The sequence below is a fragment of the Delphinapterus leucas genome, chromosome 1 (assembly GCF_059928025.1).
Source record: "Delphinapterus leucas isolate spDelLeu-1000000601 "Yukka" chromosome 1, BTC_Dleu_Yukka2, whole genome shotgun sequence".
NCBI classification, from domain to species: domain Eukaryota; kingdom Metazoa; phylum Chordata; class Mammalia; order Artiodactyla; family Monodontidae; genus Delphinapterus; species Delphinapterus leucas.
This window is the reverse complement of record NC_143129.1, coordinates 86,580,445-86,602,120: the sequence shown is the minus strand read 5'-3', so window position 1 is coordinate 86,602,120 and position 21,676 is coordinate 86,580,445. Positions and strand designations below refer to the sequence as shown.

The 21,676-nt window shown below is 38.1% G+C and overlaps 1 protein-coding gene across 1 annotated transcript in view; it reads right to left on the bottom strand.

Moving 5' to 3' along the window:
- SPAG17 (sperm associated antigen 17) overlaps nucleotides 1–21,676 on the bottom strand; it is a 220,331-nt gene that overhangs the window by 76,089 nt on the left and 122,566 nt on the right. The window contains exons 21-26 of the mRNA XM_022583945.3: nucleotides 18,250–18,486; nucleotides 16,625–16,736; nucleotides 14,342–14,497; nucleotides 12,888–13,001; nucleotides 5,458–5,633; nucleotides 3,371–3,488 (exon numbers count right to left, since the gene is read on the bottom strand). Of these exons, the coding sequence (XP_022439653.3) occupies nucleotides 3,371–3,488; nucleotides 5,458–5,633; nucleotides 12,888–13,001; nucleotides 14,342–14,497; nucleotides 16,625–16,736; nucleotides 18,250–18,486 (913 nt within the window). The remainder of the gene's footprint in view (nucleotides 1–3,370; nucleotides 3,489–5,457; nucleotides 5,634–12,887; nucleotides 13,002–14,341; nucleotides 14,498–16,624; nucleotides 16,737–18,249; nucleotides 18,487–21,676) is intronic.

The window sequence follows — 21,676 nt, the reverse complement described above, 5'->3', positions numbered from 1 at the left end:
ATTGGTATTTTTCTCTCACCCTGGATGCACAATGTTTCCCTGGGGTCCCCCAGTTCCCTGGAGCCCCAGGGGAAGTCACTCACTCAGGCTTGCCCTTCTTAAATCATTTATCATCTTTCAAAGTTAACACAACCCTCTCATCTCTAACCAAGTCCAGATTTTTCTCAGAGTTCTACTCTTAGCTGGCAATCAAGAAGAAAACACCTAATAAATTCCTCCAAAAGAAAGTATTATTATTGAGAATTTCTGGTACACAGCAGCTACTCAGATTTCGCTAATTGAATAATTTCCTCTTCTCCGTTTAAAAAGTGGTTTAATAACATAAAATCCAATGTCTGTCAGTGATGGAGTCTATTAAAAAATCACAGTCTATTCATTTGATGAGATGTTATCTAGATTTTAAAAGAAATACATTTGATAAATGTGTATCACCTTGAATATCCAAAATAGAGATGGAATTAAAAGGCTATTTGCAGAAAAATATTTACAATAAAATATAATTTATGTAAAATTTGCATTATCTACAACTTAACATTATTTGTTATTATGAAGGCATACATATAGCACATTTGTATAAACCTATTTGCACAAAAATCTAAGTCTTGTTAGTGTTCACTATAAGAGAAAGAGAAGGAATAGACTGTAGAGGGAAATTTGGGGTTACAGCTGTGTCTGTAATTTTAAAAATATATTTTGATTAAAGTATGACAAAAAGAAATCTTTATTTTGTCTGGCCAGCACATCAGTACTTGTTATATTATGTATTATATTTTTCTGTATTAAAAGTTAAAATAAAATGGCATTGGTTCAGGAGGAAAAGAAGTGGTTTATTAACATGAAATGATGGTATTTCAAGGACTATATCAGGCTGGTGGGAAAATATTTTGGAATAAGCACCTTTCAAGGTGCTTGACCCTTCAAGTCACAGAGGTAATAATAAAATAATAAACATCTGTTGAAATATTTCTATATGTTAAATGCTCTGTGTATGTATTTTATTCAGCCCACTTCAACAACCCTTTAAGGTAGACACTTTCATTTTCCAGAGTTTTCCGATGAATATATGGAGGCAAACTTCTCTGAGGTCACACAGCTGGTAAGAGCAGAGCTTAGATTTGAACCAAGTCTCCGTGCTTAACTATTTTCTTATGCTGTAAAAACAACCACTGCTACCCTGACCAAAAATAAAAGCAAAAACCTAACATTGGAATAATACTTTCCAAATTAGAAAGTATTTTCTCATTTAATATTTATAGCAACTCTGTTTAGTAGATGACATTATTTTATAAATGAAGAAATTCAGGTGGGGAGGGGTTATGACTTGTCCAAGGTCACCCTGGCAAGAACTCAAATCTAGGCTCTTTCTTCTTGCACCGTGTGACCTTCTCTCCCTTGCCCAAGGCTGACCCTATGAAGATAGTGCTACTTTGATACTTACGCTGTAATTATATTCAGACTTGAATTAGGATAATCACAATATATGGAGGGTTTTAAAAAGATTTGTTACAGAGTTATTATTATTATTATTTTTTTTAAAGGATTCAACAGCATTTTAAAAAATAAATTTATTTATTTATTTACTTTTGGCTGCATTGTGTCTTTGTTGCTGCACGTGGGCTTTCTCTGGTTGCAGCAAGCAGGGGCTACTCTGTTGCAGTGCGTGGGCTTCTCACTGTGGTGGCTTCTCTTGTTGCGGAGCATGGGCTCTAGAGCTCAGGCTCAGTAGCTGTGGCTCATGGGCTTAGTTGGTCCGCGGCATGTGGGATCTTCCCGGACCAGGGATTGAACCCGTGTCCCCTGCATTGGCAGGCGGATTCTTAACCACTGCATCACCAGGGAAGTCCCCAGGCAGAGTTATTATTAACCACATTGTCTACCCTGACATAAAGATGAAAACATCAGACTAGAAAATGAAACTAATGGAAAAGACCGGTGAAACAAGTATTAAGCTGTGGTTTGCTAACAGAATCAAGAAAACAAGCAAGGAAACAAATATGTCCTTAAACTTAAAAAGAATATCCCTCTCAGTTCCCTCATAGCATCTTTGACTTCGGAAGACTGTCAGTGGCCTTCAGTCTTAGCACACACAGTTGGTCCCATCATGGAAAACCTGGATCACTAGGAATACTTGGAAATAGAAACAAGGATTCATGGTCTATTTTTAATAATTCAGAAAGCCCAGTGAAAAGAAAAATTGAGACGAAATAGATCGACTACAACATTAAGTTTCTTCTCATTTGGCTGGCAAGTGAATGCAACATTGAATTATTTTTCAATAAGCATACTCTTTTTCTTTGGTACACTTTTTAAATATGGGGTACATAAGGAAATTATAATAGAGTATATTTGGTCGTGAAAATAGGATTCACTGATATAATGTAACATTTGTCAGATGAAGAAACATGATCCAAAGACAGTAAGTTACTGGAAGGGCCATACAGTTAATTAGAACTCAAGCCCCGGCTCCGTGCTTGCTTTGTTGCCTCTCCTACTTCTACTGCAATAGGGGGTCTTCATTTAAATGATGTTCAAATCAATCACCAATGTGGATGCCCCCCTGCATCAGGTTAATTAAAGGAGTCCTGTTGTACTTACGTATTCATCTTAATAGGTTAGGGGCCACGTACAGAATCAACAGAAGTAAGAGACCCTATAAAAGTATATATCGATACCTGGGAACGAGACTGGTTTTCTTCATCCATTTAACCTGCACTTATCTTTACCTACTCTGTGCTCACCGTCCTTTGTTTTGATCAGACCAGCAAAGTTCTGTTCCTGTGGCCCTTTGTAGAGGAAGGACACAGGACCACACAGTAGTTACTAAGAGCATTGGCTTTGCCACCACTGGACCAAGAATGGCATTTTATCTCTGCCACTTAGGAACTGAGTGACCTGGGGTAAGTTACTGAACCTTCTGATGCCTCGATTTCTTTATTTTGTGAAAGGAAATTATTAGGACTTAGCTTATAGTAGTTGTATTTTGTCAGGTATGTTAAGTATTTAGATAGTGCCTGGCCCACAGTAAGTGCTCAAAAATGGTGGTCATTATTGTTATTAGCCTATTATTCATTATCAACAAGTTTATTTAACTGGTAGGAAAATACACAATTTCAATGGTGATTGAAGTGTTTTCTATATGACTTTTTCCCCCTGCCTCCTCATCCTTATTTTGTCAGGTATGTTAAGTATTTAGATAGTGCCTGGCCCACAGTAAGTGCTCAAAAATGGTGGTCATTATTGTTATTAGCCTATTATTCATTATCAACAAGTTTATTTAACTGGTAGGAAAATACACAATTTCAATGGTGATTGAAGTGTTTTCTATATGACTTTTTCCCCCTGCCTCCTCATCCTCCTGGCCAGCACTCACCTGGGGACTCTTGCCCAATGAAGGTCACCTGGAGCCCACTGGGGCAAGACACGTTCAGGTTTTGGAAGGTGGGAACATAAAGAGTCTCTTGTAAAACAGGTTCTGGTTCTACTTCTTCCTGCAAATAGTTCAACGTGTGAATAATTTCCTGTCATTTTCTAAATGAGATATTGATTTATTATGACTAAACAAAGACTTGCTGAATGCTTAGACTATGACTTGCCCAGGACTAGTGAGCCCTGCAGTGGAGCCTATAAGGATGCATGAGTCTCTACAATTTGTGCAATTGATATTTTGCCTGTAGAATGGCACACAGACATATGAAACAGCTAAATAACAGTACCAAATGGTTGGCACCTCTTTCCTCAGAAAAGGGAGATATCAAAGTTAATGAGACTAATTAGGAAAGGATCATGGAGGAGCTGAAGCTTGAACTAGGCCTTGAAAGATGCCTCAGTTTGGACATGTAGATATAAGGGCTGACCAAGATCCCCACCACCTTCCTTGTGTGATTCTTACAGTTTGGATGCTAGAGACATTATGCTATTAGGATATGTGTCTTTATTTTTCTATAATGAGCATACACTGCTTTTATAGTAAGTAAAAATACTAAAAGACAATAAAAAAGATTATTTATAAGTTTTAATGAGGGTTTGGGTGTGTCTACTTAACAGATTCTAAATAATTTTATGCTCACTATGCCTGAATCCCTTGTTTGGTTATACGTACTCCAGGATGAAAATTATTCGGTTACTTCCAACCCACCCCTAACGATAATCCTTTCAGTTTTTCCAGTTGATTTGCTCAGCGGCTCGCCACTAAAATCATTCCAACTGATCCCCCAGTGTTGGATCTTTAATTTATTCTCTCTAGTCCTCTACTGTTGATCATTTAGGTTGTCCTGCCTTTGTTATTAATAGAGAATAAAATCTGGATCACTGGCTGAAAATCAATTAAAAACACAAAGCAAAATTAAGAGGTAAAAGCTTATGAAATTCTGTAAAATGAACAATGCTGCTCAAAGACACAAAAAAGCCATGACAAATGTATCATTACACTCAAAACCAGTAATTATCCCCCACCCTTTCATTGTCATCAATTTAAAAAAATGTTGGGTGGACCGACTGGTTTGCCACCAAATTGCTTTCAGCTACATTAATGAGTTACCTGGGGATACTATACTCAGTACTTGAACATTTCTACTTAAGGGTCAAGTGTCCTAGCTTGAGAAAACTCATCTAGTAAAGCTGTGTAAATATGGTGCAGAGGCTAAGTAACATTCAAACCCCATAACTTTCAAAGGGTCATGCTCTGAAATCCAGGTCCCTGATCACTTTTTAACACTTCTTTTTTCTAATAAGTTGAGACTCTGTACATTGTACAAACCATACAACTGTACTAGTAAAACTGAAAGAGTCAAGATTTGACCAGTAGTTTCCTTCTTGTCGTTCTTTTAGAACCTCTTTTGATCTATATACTTCTATTAGGAAAATGTTTAGAGTCAAAGAGCTCTCAAGTGTGTGAGTGTGTGTGTGTGTGTGTGTGTGTGTGTGTGCACGCACTTGTTTGCATATGGTGAAGGGTTAGAGGTAGAGGGTGGACTGCTTTTTAACTGGAAGTGGGTTGTCCTTTAGTCTTGCTGAATTCTTAGTACATCAATATCTAAGTCCAGATCTACCTAACAGAAGTGTTTCCACTATTTAGTTAGAGATCCTCCCCTTCCAATTGTTGTTTATCTCAATGGAATTAAATTCAGTATTGAAAATAAGGACTGGTAGGAACTTGACCATCTAAGCAAAGAACATCCAAGATTCAATGTGGAAAAATGGTTGAACTAGTTATTCTGAGTTTGAAATGAATGACCTGAGACAGTTTGTTTAAGACAGTATGTCTCCTGGTGTGGGAATTCAACTCCTGTGCGCAGACCTCTTCTTGTCCATTCAAAACTGAAAGTACAAGGAGTGTTACTGAATCTGCACAGTAAAATATATGCACTGTAATAACACTATTGACATAACTCATGATTTAAAAAAAGTTAACATTGAGGCAGAAGCAGAGTTTGGGAACACATGGCAAGGTCCACTTACCTTTTTCTCTTCTTCCTTTGGGAGCTCCTCTTCTTTAAGAGATTCTTTGGATTTTTCTTTGCTTTTTGTTTTCCCTTTTCCTTTGCTTTGAGGAATACTCACTATAACAGGAATTACTGTTGGAGTATGTGCTGATGGGATATTCAACATTGCTTCCAAGTTAGGATCCTTATCCTCTATAAAGAGAAAGAGGAGAAAACAAGTAAATTAGACATTTATATTTGATATGTTTGTTAAATAAAATTTAGATCTCAAACATTTATACCACTTGGCAATTTTTACCTTGCTGAGTAGGACTGATCAGTTGGATAGGTTTCAGGGGTAATGTAGTTGATTTGGAAATCAAAATTGTAGCTTAGAAATTTGAGGCACTTAATACTTTGATGCATTTGATTGAGTCATGATTTCACACACTCTTGCCTCCCTATCTAGATTGTAAACTCCTAATGATAGGGCAGTAACCATCTCTTCATTTTTTTGAGAAATATTTATTGAGGTTCATATGTAAAACGTGTGGAGCAGTGGATAATAATGAAAAAGAAAAATAAATGACCTTATGAAGTCAAAATAGTCTAAATAAGACCTGTACTCAAATAGCTTCAATACAAGGACATATTAAATAGAAACATAAGGGATACAAACAAGGAAATTTAGAAAAGAAATAGATTATTTCTGGCTGAGATGATAAAAGAAGTTTTCTTATTGAAGACTGATTTTATTCTGGGTTTAATGGATTGTTAGAATTCTAAAAGGAGAGCCAATCCATGGAGGAACTATGTTGGAAACTTCCAAGCATCCCCTTACGTCTTAGGTTATATTCTCTTCTGGGTTCCAGGGTAACACTCCCACCTGGATCTCCTCTTACCTCTTTGGTTATTTTTTTCTCAGTCTCCTTTACTAACTCTTCCTCTTTGTTAAATGTTGGTAGGTCCCAGTTTTTTTCCCCCTTCTCATTACACAACAGATGTTCTCAACTCTGGCTGCCCATAATCATTTTTCATGGAATTAAACGAAATGCTCAGGCCCCCACCTTGACTCTCTGGGGACGACGCCCAGGCATTTATAGTTGTGAAACACAATCACATGTGATTGTGATACACAGTGAGGGCTGAGAGCCTTTATTATCTCTATTAGATCTGAGTATCTTGTTCACTACTGGGGCTCCAGCTGTCATCTACATTTGAATGACTGCAAAATTTACATCTCCGGGCACAAGCTTTCTTCTCAGCTTCAGATCTGTATTTCCAACTGCTCTTAGACATCTCCCCCTGCTTGTGGTACTGGAGACATTTCAAAATCAGTAAGTCTCTCCTCTTCCAAGCAGATAACCCTCCCTCCTATGTTCTCAACCTCGGTCAATGCCATGACCAGTCATGCACTTTGTTTCTCAAGTTAGACATTGAGATTGTATGCATTTTCTCTTTTTGACTCACCCTATACATCCAACCAGTCACGCAGCCCTCAGAAATTTCTCTCAAATCATGCCTCTCCTATCTATTCCTACCACCTTAGTTCATATTCTTATTCACTTGCTTGATTTTTTGCAGCAGTTTCCTAATATCACCACCTCAGTGTACTTTCCAAACTATCACTATGATTATGTTCCTAAAATGAAATCTTTTCATGTCACTTCCCTTTTCGTACTTAAAAAACTCTGGCGCTCACAAATCTTATAGGACACACAATGCTCACTCACCCTCCTCCACTCCAGTCACACTCAACCTCTCATTTTTCTGTAAAGATGTCATGCTTTTACCCAACTGTGTATTTATACAAATGGTTCTTACTGTCTAGAATTCCCTTTCCTTGCTGCTTTGTCAGGATAGTTCCTACTCACCTATAAAGTCTCATCTCAGATGCTATGCTTTCTCTCTCAAGTATTTTCTGGCTGTCCCCACTACTTGGTTTATATATAATTTCTAGCACTTATGCAGTTATTTCACTATTTATGGTTTCTGTTCCCATTAGACAATGAATTCTTTGAGTAGCTGTAACATGGTTTTATTCATCTTAGTGACTCAGTGCCAGCAAGATGCCTGACTCATAGCAAGTACAGAATATAAATAGCGAATGGCATCTAGTTAGAGGCAGCTGGAAACTCCTCCCTCTCATCCCCATCCATTTACTCAATCAGTAAATATTTACTGAGTACCTACTACTATGTACCATGCATTGGGTAACCAGTGATGAATGAGACATCAGGAACTTGTAACGTAATGAGAAGTTCAGATGAAGAGAACCTCAGGTATTCAATGTCATGTGTTAAGCCCGTGATAGGAAAAGTACAGAGTGACAGGGGAACCCAGAAGAAAGGCATTTGCCACAAAACACTTCCATACAAGCTGTACTTTATACAGTTGTCCTTCAGTATACACAGGGGGTTGGTCCCAGAACACCCCATGGATACCAATATCTGTGGATGCTCAAGTCCCTTATATAAAATAGTGTAGTATTTATTTGCATATAACCTATGGACATTCTCCCACATACTTTAAATCATTTCTAGATTACTTATAATACCTAATACAATGTAAATGCTATAAAATAGTTATTATACTGCATCATTTAGGAAATAATGACAAAAAATTAGTACTGTACATGTTCAGTACAGACGGAATCATGCAACCATCATGTGCTTAACTACATGGTACACGTCAGCAACAACATAACATTATCTTTCTTTCAACACTTACAGATGGCTTTTGTTTAATGACCCAAAAGAGAAATACATGGAATAAAACATAGAATATTTAAAATACATATAGAAAATATAATCATAGAAAAAATATTAATTCTCTCTCTCTCTCTCTCGCTCTCACACACATAGTGTTAACAATCACCAAAACCCTAGTTCTCCTGTGTCTTGATTACCCTTGCATGACGACGATGATGATTGCTCTATGGTGTCTATGGTACCGATGTGGCAAGGCGATGAGATGTGTGGCACTCTAGGTAAGTGGTGAGACATCAGGCTGAGTTAAGTCTTCTGACAGGATGTCAGAAGGATTATCTAGTCAGGAGAATTGGGTTCCAATTGCAGACACTGTCACTTTGGAGGAGGCTCAATAATACTAATGTCAGGATATCTGGAGGTTGAGGGCTGAGGATCTTAAAGCACTGAAGTTCTAGGCTTCACAACTGCAGAGGCTTTAGTTAGAAACGTTGTTATAGGAAGCTGTTTCTTCCTTTTCTTTGCATCATCAAACAAGTCTTGCAATGATTTTTGGCATAATGCTATACCTTGGATACCACAGAGGCTTCAGTCTATCAAAGGATTGTACTTGAGGATCATATCCTTTAACACTTGCACCTATTGAAAAAGCACTGCAATATTTTCACATGTCCAAATTGATGGCTCTGCTTCCTCTAAATTTTCTCTGTAGAAAAAATCATCTGTAGATGACTTCGGCAGATCTTCGAGTTCCTTGTTGGTAAGGATTCCTCTATACTCTTCTATGTGTTCCTTGATGTCACCCTAGATCATGTCAAAGAAGCCTCCTCCCCCCCGCAACTTCCCTTGCAACATTCAAGATATTCCTGATTTCTACATCAATAGTGGGGAAGCCCCTGAGATCATCGACTACCTCACACCATAATGGCTTCCAACATGCATTGACTGTCTTAGGCTTTAGGGCACCTACAGCCTCTGCAGTAAGCACAGTTCCAACCATAATTGTGACGCTCTTCCATAAATCCACTATTTTTAAAATAAATTTATTTATTTATTTACTTACTTTTGGCTGCATTGGGTCTTTGTTGCTGTGCGTGGGCTTCCTCTAGTTGTGGCGAGCAGGAGCTACTCTTCATTGCGGTGTGCGGGCTTCTCATTGCAGTGGCTTCTCTTGTTGCCAAGTGCGGGCTCTAGGAGCGTGGGCTTCAGTAGTTGCAGCACACGGGCTCAGTAGTTGTGGTGCACGGGCTTAGCTGCTCTGCAGCATATGGGATCTTCCTGGACCAGGGATGGAACCCGTGTCCCCTGCATTGGCAGGCGGTTTCTTAACCACTGCACCACGAGGGAAGTCCCTAAATCCACAATGTTCCAATCAGGGTTAGCACCAAGGGCAGCATGAATCTTCCTCAAGGTGAGGCAGGTATAAGTTGCCTTAATGTCCTCGATGATGCCTTGATTGAGTGGCTGCAGCAGTGATACAGTGTTAGGAGGCAGGAACATCACTTCCACTTCCTTGTCAATGAGGCAGAGAAATTGAGTTAGTTGGGAGCATTGTCAATTATGAGGAGCACCTTGAATAGTAGCTCTTTCTCTTTGAGGTATTTCTTCATTTCAGGAATGAAGCACTGGTGGAACCATTCCAAGAACAAGACGGCTGTCACCCAAGCTTTCCTGTTGTGCTGCCAGAACAGCATAGACAATTTTTGTTTTTGTTCTTTTGGGCCCAGGAGTTGTTTGCTCATAGATTAGGCTTGATCATGTGACCTGCTGCATTGCCACATAGCCCGAGAGTAAGGTAAGCTTTCCAGTCCTTGAACCCCAGGGCCTGCTTGGCATTCTGACGGATGTAGGTACGACTGGGCATCAGCCTGTTTTATCACAATTGAAGACTTGCTCTAGAAGGTAGCCTTTCTCTTCTTGAGTTCTTCTGGGAACACTGATGTTGCTTTGGCACTGGCCGATGTCGATTCTCCTGTGATCTTTAAGTTCTTGAGGGTGTAGCACTTTACCAGCTAACCAGCCATCTATTAGTGCCCTTAAACTCCTTCCTCTCACTCTCCTCACCCCTCACAACAGTGCACACAGAGGCTAAGTGCTCTTTCACGCGTAATTTTGCCATCCAAAGGGACATACTTCTGTAACATGTCCCCTAGCCACATACAAAATACAAGCACTTTGTAAGCACTTTGTCATGAACCTGCGAGACCATTTTTGCCATTGTAGGGGCAGCTCTAACCCTTCCATGAACTTCGTCTTCTTTCTGCTTTACTGTGAGAATGTTCCATTTGTTCTTAGTGACCTTACATCCCACTTTGGCAAGCCACATGCCACTTTTCAGAAGATCAAAGATCTGTATTTTCTTGTCGAGAGACAGCACTTTCTGCTCTTTCTTGGCATTTGAGGGATTGTTTTGACCACTTAACTGCTTTTTGGGAGCCATTTTTCACAGAAACCAAGCATGAACACACAATACAAGTAGCAAACGAACAGGACACCAGACCAGCAATGCTCAGACAATGAGCACTGGAGAGTGCAGGTGTGTGACGTGGTAGGTGGCCACAGTAGGGTGTGCCTACACATCACTTCATTCACTATGGCTTCAGCATAGTGATCGGCCTGGGGCAAATTTGGGGGCAAATTTTTGCTTTTTGCAACTTTCTGGAATTTTTTTAAAAATAATATTTTCAATTCAAGGTTGGTCGAATCTGCGAATTCAGAACCTATGGATATGGGATACAGAGGACTGACTGTACTGCACAGTTTGCTTTTCTACAAACGCGTCATGCTCTTACACTACTGAGGTTTTGCACATGCTATTCCTGGTATAGAATTCCCTTCCTTTGATTCTTTGCCTAAGCAATTTCCACTCAACTCCAAAGACCCAGTTCACATGGGTGAAGCATTCCTCAGAGCAAGTAACCTGTAATCTGAGTCCTGAAGTATAGGAGGAAGTTCATTGTTGAAAGTGGTGATGTACGTAGCAAGAGAAAGAATTCTGAGCAAGGGGCACAGCATGGGCAATTGGTCAGAGATAAGAGAGAGCACAGTTCATCAAGGAACTGAAAGGCACAAAAAAGACTAGGGTAGCCAAGAGCTGGAGATAACCTAAATGTCCACTGACAGATGACTGGATAAATAAAATGTGCTGTATACATTCAGTGGAATGCTGTTCAGTCTTAAGAAATTAATTCTGTAATGTGTGACAATGTGGATGATCCTTGAGCACATTATGCTAAGTGAAATAAGCCAGTCATAGAAAGACAAACACTGCATGATTCCACTTATGTGAGGTATCTAAAATAGTTGAATTCATAGAATCAAAGAGTAGAATGGTGGTTGTCAGGGGCTGCAGAGAGAAGGAAATTGGAAGCATAAAGTAATATCATAATCAACGGGCATAAGTTTCAGTTAAGCAAGATCAATAAGCTCTAGAGAGCTGTATATATTGAATTAAGAGGAGGGAATTGGCTTGGAAATTTGTTTAGCCACTAGCAGATAAACGTTCTTAAATATTAGTATTATATGCATCCTTAAGTAATTTACAATATATTTTTTACAAAGACTCATGCCTTCAACTTTTTTAATATACAGGAAGTAAAACATTACTTATTATCTACACTATAAACATTTTCAAATGCAGTACCTATAAACTGAAATTAGGAACATCTGTATTAAATGGAAAGATTGCATATTAATTTAAGGATTAGATCAAGAATAAGTAAATCACTTAGAAGATAGCAGCAACATAGTTGATATAGAGTGTAAATATCTTAATGTAAAATAATGATAACCTTGTTCAGTAGGAGTATGGTTTGTTAGTGACTGTGTGTGATTGTGGATTTTAATACATAATTTGTTAGGCAACAAATGACATTTCCAAGTGTTGGATTAAAAATGAATCAACTACAAAATTAAAAGTCAAAACCCCAAATAAAGCAAAAATACTAACAAATGTAATGGGCTCTCTAACCCACTAAAGTACTACAATACTTGGCACAAGGTAAGAAACATGGATTAATGATCCATGGGAATATTGTCTCTAGAGAAATGAAACTACATAGTATGGCAGATAATTGGATCACCACAATTCACATGTAGTTTAAGGTCACACAACATAGGGATTACCTTTTGATTTTATAAAGCTTTTTTTTTTTAATCTCTTGTGGTTAGATCCCTGTAAAATGCATGAGAACCCACAAGATTTCCTAACTGGTTCTTGGTAAAGTGACAGGTCATTTTGTGGTTTGTAAGGAAATAGCTTCCAGTTGGAGAACTTGTTTATTAAGAGTAGGGTAAATAAATCCTTCAAGATGTCCAATGAATGGCTCCTTTAAGATTAATGTTCTGAAGCACATTGAGGAGTTCCATAAACACAGGATTCATAGAAATATTATTCTGTAGAAAATCATGAGGATTCTTTGGCAAATCATGTTTTTTTTTGGTACCAACTAACAGACTTATTTTCATGGGTTAGTTAACAAAGATAACTTATATGTATGTACATGTGGTTATATGTGAGATTATATGTATGAAAAGTGCTGTTTAAAATGTCAAACTATTGTTATTTTCTACATATGAAAGATTATATATGTACATACATATGTACACACACATATGTATGTACACACACATATATTCCCACTGCTCAGGAAATGAGGGGCATTAAATCAGAACATGTTTATCAACAAGTAAGCTGATGGAGGGTGGGCAGCTGCCCTTGGTCACGGGACACTTATCCTTTCTGTTGTGTTTAATTCACCTGGCGCCATTCCACTCGATCCATAGTAACTTATTGAGAGGCAGATTCCATTTTCCAAGGTGGCAGAAAAAGATCCAAACTTGCTGACAGCTTTATTCTCTGCATTTGATTCTTCTAAAAGATAAAATCAAATCAAGGACATTTTTGTTTCATCAAAAAGAAATGTAAGCAAAACTCAGTGTGAAGTGGAAATCACCCAAATATGTAAAAGCATGGATATGATTAAGTAAATTACGATATGTACATATACCAATGAATTATTATGAAATCATTAAAAAGTCTTTTTTTAAAATCTTTAGATATATATTTTTTAATCAAAGTATAATTGACTTACATTAGTTTCAGGTACACAGCATAGTGGTTTGATATTTTTATAGATTATGCACCATACAGTTATTATAATATGATTTTAAAAAATATTTAATGAATAGGAAACTGCTCATCATGATAAAGTGAAAGACATACACTGTGAATAGTGGTTACTGCTGGGATGGTAGAATTATGAGCAACTGTCATCTTTTTAAAGTATTCCTATATTTCCTAATTTTTATACTAAACCATATATTTTTATATCAGATAAAACAAAGAAGAGTAATTTTAAAATTTCTGTTTTTAAGTTCTTGGGTACATTCAAACTTGTCAAACATTGTATTCTTACCTTGAATTTATAAAACACTGTGACTATAACTAAATTTATTAGCTAGATTTAGTTATTGATCTTATTACTTATTACTAACTTGAGTCCAAAAGCATTTTATTAATTAACTCATCTCCATTTGCAGGTATAACCTACACTGGGCAAGAAGCAATTAATTTTTCCAGCTGGTGTTGCTGGGACATGTTAAATGGTGTTATCAAGAAGTTTCATGGTGTATGATCAATGGACATCCACTTGGAACTCTCATCTACAAGCAGGTCGAGATGCTCATGGCCAAATTTAGGATTTTTTTCTTGTTCTTGCAGTTTAAGAAAATTGATACTACATGGAGATCCAAGTGATAGGTCATAGATAGAAACCCTATCATTCACAGTCAATATTGCAGAGAAGCCAAACCTTCAGTAGGAATCAATTAATAAGCACCTGAGTCCTAGAGATTGCACTTGGTACAGTGCATTAAACAAAATTCAGAACAGAAAGGACATTGCAAACTCAATGTTGCTACAAAAAGGTAGCCAGGCGAGGTAGACTCTGCATGTCAGCTGGAATCAAGAGCTGGGTTCCCAGAAGAGGCAAAACCAAGTAAGCAGCCCACTATAGATGGGCTATGTATATGATGTATATCCCCTTTACATTAGGGAAAGTGTATATAAACAAGATGGCAAAACACTTCAGTTATCATCTGTAAAAATTACACATGCTACCTGCCAGGGATGCATGTGTTTCTGTTAGGTGGATAGGTTTGACCTATGGTGGAAGTACTGATACCCACTGCCACAAAGATGCAGCTGCTTACCTTTTTCAAAATGTTGCTCTCCTTCTCTTTCTTCTTTCTCATCTTCTGAAGGATAATCCTCTTTTTTCTCCTTTTTCACAATTTTCTTAGGGTCTCTTAAATGAATTAAAAAATTGTGCTTATCCTTTTTCACTTTCACTTTGATAAAAGTTGGGCCTGGAGAAGAATCATGGGATAGAAAATGGGCTGATTGTGATGCCCCAATTAAGCTCTGTGATAAGACCTCTAAATAATGCAGCATAGCATTTAAGTCAGGGACTAGAAATACCTAGGGATGTCACTACTTTTATAAAAAGATACCTAAAAGAATAAAGTGATAGTGGAATTCCAGGAAGGAACAGCAGGTGGATCAGGGAGATGTTTGCAGACTTTCTGCTCATACCTAAAATCCAATTACAGAAGGGAGAGTAAATTGGCTAAGGTATACCTATACTCAACTTTATGATCAATCACACGTGATGGTTAACGTGAAAGGATTTTGTAATTGATAAAGAATTGCATAAATGTTAGTTACAGTAGTTATTATTGTTAGTAGGAACATATAAGAATTTCCCAAACAAAACATTTTCTGCTAGTGTTCTGACTCATTCTTTGTCTCCTCTTCCAGTTTTTTTCTTTTTTTTTTTTAACCCAGCCTTTCCTTTTCAACTTTCATTGAATGATCATATCTCAAAGTTGATAGAATTAAGATAAAAATATACTTACTATGAACCATCTGAAACATATATATTATATGCATATGCAAATATTCATAAGAGTAAAGAACGGTTACTGAAAATGGAACATAGCATTTTAAAACTTGAGTCCAGTGCTTTTCTCAGTTCTGTGATTCTGAGTTCCATTTTTAATTACTACTATTTGTACCCTACACCCAGGGTTGATATTCAAAATATTAAACACTAAAAAATATTGTAATATAAATAAATATGCACACCTATCTATTAATAAAAATCCCTTTCATGTTTTAAATGTCTTTACTTTTATTTTTTGGCTGCACCAAGTGGCCTGCGGGATCTCAGTTCCCCGACCAGGGATCGAAGCCCCACCCCCTGCAGTGGAAGCCGGAGTCCTCACCACTGGACCACCAGGGAAGTCCCCCCTTTCATGTTTTAAATAAACAAACCTTATATAATAAAACAGTCTGGCATTTGATATAAGTTGTACCACAAACCATTCTTTAAATAATCTGAATAATTTGTAGGCCTTTTTATTTTAAAAATCATTGGTAGGATCTTTTGTTTGATGTGGCAGTTACTATCTAATGATGCTTGAGCCATGATTCCACATAGGGAATAGCATTCTCACTCTTGTAATGATTTCCTCGTTAAATTGATGGTCATTTGATGATAGGAAGGAAGGAAGGGAGGGAGGAAGGGAAGAAGGGAGGAAGGGAGAAAGGGAGGAAGGAAGGAAGGAAGGAAAATTAAGAGAGGGCTGGAGGAAGGGTAGGGAGTGAGAAGGGGTGGGCTGGTGTTGCAGGCAGAGTGTGGGTGGGAGGAGCCCTGGTGTCCCTTGTTGGGTTGCATAATCTTGTGGACATTAAACAGGATCCTGCTCACACTCCCTCCCCACTGACTCTTCCCAGCTCTCAGAGGCCACAGCTCCCTACTAGACAGTAAGCTGTCAAATAAAACCCAGGTCCTCAAACCCATCCTAAGAAATCTTTAAAGCACAGTGAAAAGAGAAGCTCTACAAGATGTCCCCAATAAGTTCCCTAGAGCCCAGATCTGCTCTTCCCTTGGGGAGAATGAAGCATTTCCTTTTTCCAGACTAGGTTCTCCACAGCTCATCTCCAAGACCTCCCTCCCACTTAATGACTTCTGAATCCAGAGGCAATTTCTTTATAGCAAAAATAACTGGATATTGGCAGCAGGCCCCCAAACTCTGTGCTCCAGAAACCAAATCAGGAATTTGCTCTAAATTCGCAGTATGTGCTTAGTTTCTGAGATAACACTATGTGTTGTAATTAACATTATTAAGTAACGATTTGCTTACTGCAGTTACTATTATACTATTTTCCAATCCTATGGAAATATTTTCATATTTTAACAACTGGAATGTTTGTCTTAGTGTGCCCAGGTAACCTCACGGCTGGGCTGTGCCTTGCAGAGGCTATTACAACAGAAGAGTGTGAGGTCTGAAAGTGGGGAACGTTGTGCATAAATGAATCACTGGGGGCACATTATTACTCTCACCTATCATACTCAGGAGTACAAGGCCCCAGGATTATCTGAAATGGGTTAATATCTTCCAAACTATTAACCAGCTGCTTTCAAAATGTACCTTTTTCAAATGTTGTCTTTTCTACTTCAATCTGCCCTCCATCGGAAGGATACAGATAATAATTTGTTCCTGAGATTTGGACTGGTATTTCTCCCATGTTGTATCCACGAAACTAGAAAAGAAAACATCATGCTTTGAGTGTGGAATGGCAATTGACAAAAATTAGGTCATCCATGTGAGCCAGTTAAAGCTGCCATAAGCCTAATTTCTGCTAAATGATTTGTCACTTTGTAGACTCAGAGGCCAGTGTCCATCTTATCTTTGGCACCTCCTGTAGTGTTATAATGACAGGTAGAATTAAAGAAGGTACATGATTTTAAACTCTGTTCACTGGAGCATCCTCATAACCCAGTGCAATTCAAATCACTGGACTATTGCCAAAGCAGTGCGAAAAGTTATCAATTTCTCTTTCATTGGCTGTTAATTTCCTGTTTAAAGAGAGCTAATATACTGAGGAGTATTGGTACTTTACATTTTAGAAGGTCAAGTGTTAAAGATTTTTTTTTTTTTTTTTTTTTTTTTTACTAAGTGTCACTAATAGAGCTCCAAGTGATACTGATGCAGGCTAAAGCTTGAGAACAACTGGCTCAGAGTAGTAACTAGAAAGGACAAGGGCTGTTACTTTTTTCCTCATCTTTTCCTGATTAGGTTTTTCTCATAAAATGGCTTGAGGGAGAGATTGGCAAAGGGAAGGCTTCACAAAAGCATACAGGCAAGAAACGTGGGTGCATACAGAGAGATAACCCAATGTACTCAGCAAGTCCCATCATCTGAGACAGAAAAAGCCAACCTCTTTGTCCACTATTGTAACTGAGCAGGACCCTATGGGGCCTTCCTGGGACGGATTCCTCCCCCATAGCCTCTGCTTTAGCTCCTCTGAAGTACCTAGATAATAGTATTTGAGGCACATTCCCTGAGTTGCCTTAAAGATACTAAAACCAGCACCAAATGGAAGAAATGAACTATTGTACTTGATGACCATGAGCACCATAGCCCCCAGACCTACTGGTGCCTAAGGATTGATAATGTTAACCCCTGTGACACTGCCCTGTTACCTCACCATCAACCAGAGAATTCTTCAGGAGGTGGTCACATTCCCTGCGACTTCCCTCCCTCACCTGGCCTTTAAAAATGCTTTCCTGAAACCCATCCGGAAGTTGGTTGCTTTGAGCACTAGCTGCCCAGGACTCCTTGCTTGGTGCCCTGTGATAAACGTTGCGCTTTCCTTCACCACAACCCGGTGTCAGTAGACTGGCGTTACTGTGTGCAGGCAAGTGGACCCAAGTTTGGTTTGATAACATGCTGACCTATCACAGTTGCTTATTTACATACACCTAAGTGAATGCTTTTGTGTCAAATTTCCATCTTTACCACCCCTAGAAACCTAGCTTCATGGCACTCAAGAAAAACTGGCCTAAGGGTGTTCCTGTCTTGGTGATCAGCTGCAAAGAAGGTCCTAGGTATCACAGGATGGACGGCAGATCTGAGATCTTCTATACTAGAAGAAACCCCAAGGCCTCTGTGGTGGCAGTGAAGACTGAAAACCTTATGTTTCCACAGAAGCTGTGTTCTTCCCCAAACAATTACGAATGACCCAAAGGAGCTTTTTAGAAAATTGATTTTACCGAGTAAACGATCTCAGGCTCTGGTTCCTGGAGGGGCTCCTCTGTTATTTCCGGGATCTTTATTTGCTCTTCTTCCAATTTCTCCTTTAAAAAATTTTCTCTCTTGAAATTCCTACTATCTTCTTTCTCTAGTTTTTCCTTGCCTTTCTTTTTACCAGATTCCTTACTCTTCTTTTCTGCTTTTTTTTCTTCCTTTAAGCGTTCCTCTTCAGCTAACCTATCTTCCTCTTTCCATGCCTGTAAACACATTTTTAAAATATTAATAGGATTTTGAAACAAATCTGATCCTATTCAGGTTCACTCTGGAGAATATTTAACATGATTTTTATAAGCTGTATCTCTGATGGATCAAAATACTGAGCTAGAAATTGTGGTGTCATCCTTGATTCCCTTTCTCTCACCCAACTTCTGTATGCTAGACCCTGCCAATCCTCTTCAGAGATCTCTCTTCACTTCAGCTTTTTCTCTTACCCTCTGTTGAAATTTTCTTTACTTCAGGTCTTTTTATATTTAACCTGAACTATTGCATCAGCCTCTTAGCTGGTCTCCCTGGCTCTTATACTTTTCCACAAGAATCCAATCCCCAATTTAGGTTCTAAACATGGTTAATCAGCAGTATGGTAGACAAGATGTACAAAGAAACATTCCTGGCATAAAATATTTCAGAAACGATGGCTAAAATATCAAATCATCATTGTAATGCATAGCAATGTAATGCAATGCATTGTAATGCATAGCAATGTTGGCAGCAAAGTAAAAAATATGAGAAAGCACTAATTCAATGAGGGAAGGAAGCACTGAAAACAGCAGTTTCCCAGGGTTATCTGCCCATCCCTGGAAGCCAAGAACTTGGGTTTTGGGAGTTATAGGGACTAGAGCCAGAACCCAGGAGATCAGAGACCTGTGAATAGCACGGGTATTTTTTTAAAATGACACCTTCACTGAGTGAACTAGAAAAAAATCTTGTCCCATAGAGTAAAATCATGAAAGCTAGTCAGCTTCCCTGGCCCTGAGTTAAAGTAGGAGCAGAGAGGGCAGGAGGAAATGGGCCCTGAGAACGCTTAACCACAAGCCTGTCCTCACATAGATTTGTGGCCAAAATGTACATCACCTTAAAAGTATTCTGAAAAGACTGTGGGCAAAATGTGAGTTCACAAAGGAAAATCACAAAATCTGAGGAACTAAGTCGAAATCAAAAACCTGAAGAAGAAACAAACTCTGAAATTATACTTGCAAAGACTGCAGATATTGGAATTATCAGAGAATATAAAATAAGTATTTTAATATGCTTAAAGAAAGAAAAGGAGGCATCAAAAGTATCAGTAAAAACAAGAGAGTATCAAAAATCAGTGAGTTTGAAAGCCCTATTGGAAATGGAATAGGAGTTTTGAAAAGGCAGTATTTGAACAGATAATGGATGAGACATTTCCAGAGCTGATGAAAGACACTAACCAGTGAATCAAACCCAGGAAATGATAGTGATGTGCTGGACCTGGGTCATATTGACTTGGAAGAGTTTATTGTTAAACTTTCAGGAATTTGGCGAGTCAGTTTTAACCACATCCATTATTAAAATCAAATGATACAAATGTACAATAAAATACCATTAAAAACAAAGGCAATAAACACTCAAAACGTACCACTTTCCTAACTACTTTGTTACATTTAACTATGATTTATGCCAGCGGTCCCCAACCTTTTTGGCACCAGGGACCGGTTTCGTGGAAGACAAGTTTTCCACGGACAGGGCTGGGTGGGGGGTGGTTCAGGAGGTAATGCGAGTGACGGTTCAGGCAGTAATGTGAGCGATGGGGAGTGAAAAGGAGCAGCAAATGAAGCTTCCCTCCCTCGCCCGCCCACAGCTCTCACAGCGGCCCAGTTCCTAACAGGCCGAGGACCAGTAGTGGTCAGCGGCCCAGGGGTTGGGAACCCCTGATCTATGCTCTCGGGGTTATCTATGTAAATTGTATCTGTATGGTAGGATTATAACAGCGTGCTACTGCATATTGTTTCCAACTCCACATACAGTGACATCTTATCAGTAGCTTGAAGTCAGCCATGATGGGAGTATTTACACTACAGATATCAGCAAATGCTACAAATCAGGGATTTACTGACTACTCGTTGACTACATAGACTTTAAAAAATGATGGAGAAGATGTTAATAATGCAGTGTTTTGTGTTTTGAGCTGTTACACTGTAACTAGCACAAAAAAAATTGAGGAAATATTCTTCGAGTATTTAAAAACTATTACCTGATTCAGCAAAGAAGTTGCTAATATCATTGGTGAATAAGTGAGACATATCCCTCTGTTGCTCACTTTTGTCTTACTTGCTCATGTAAATGAAAATATCAATCAGCATTCATTGTGGCACTACACTTGTTTGTCAATTGCAACTATAGGCTGGCTAAAGATGTAAGAGCTTAGTAAAAATCAATGAAAGCAATTCTGTGAGAATCCACCGGAAAAATGGAATTTACAATAAATAATATTACCTATTTTATTATTTGTAAATTGTGTGCTATACATACCATACATCAGTAAAATTTAGAATAAACTATCTATTTATCTATACAGAATTTTTTTTTTCCTAGAGAGCTAATGCTAAACATTTACCAGCACACCACCGCATGTTTTCAAAGCAGCTAGAGAGAAAAGATGTACTGTCTATAAAAGAATGACAAGTTAGATCGACAATCAATTTATTGGGTTGGCCAAAAAGTCTGTTCCATAACATCTTATGGAAAAACCTGAACAAAATTTTGGCCAACCCAATGTTAACAACTACAGCATCAGGTAGAAAAATGTGGAACAAAATCTTGAGAGTACTAACAGGATACAAAAAAGTTAACCAAGAATTTTATAAATTAAAACTATGTTTAATAAATAAGGTAAAGTAAAACCATTTTTCAGACCTGTTCAATAGCAACAAACCCTCACTAAAGGAAGTTCTAAAGGAAATACTCCCAAAATAGAAGATGTGAGAAGAAATGCTCAACAAAACAAATGGTAAGCATGGGGCTAAATCCCAATAGCACTGACTGTATAAAGCAATGACAATAATAATGGCTAATTTGTGGGAACAAAAAAAATCAAGATAAAACTTAAACACAGGTTGGGAGAGAGGAAGCCATTTTAATAATTCCTTGTATTGTTCTGGAAGAAAGATATTTTATTGAGACTTCATTAAATTATATATACAAGTTGAAAATCTAGAGCAACCACTAGAAGAATAGAAATAAAGTGTATACATTATAAACTTTTCCTATTAAGAGCCAGATAGTAAATAATTTAGGCTTTTTGGGTCAAAAGACAATATCAAGGATATTGTGTAGGTATTTATGTAACAAGCAAGAAAAGTAATTACTGCAAATATTTTATTGACAACTCACTGAGTACAATTTTTCCCCAGAATACAGTCTACA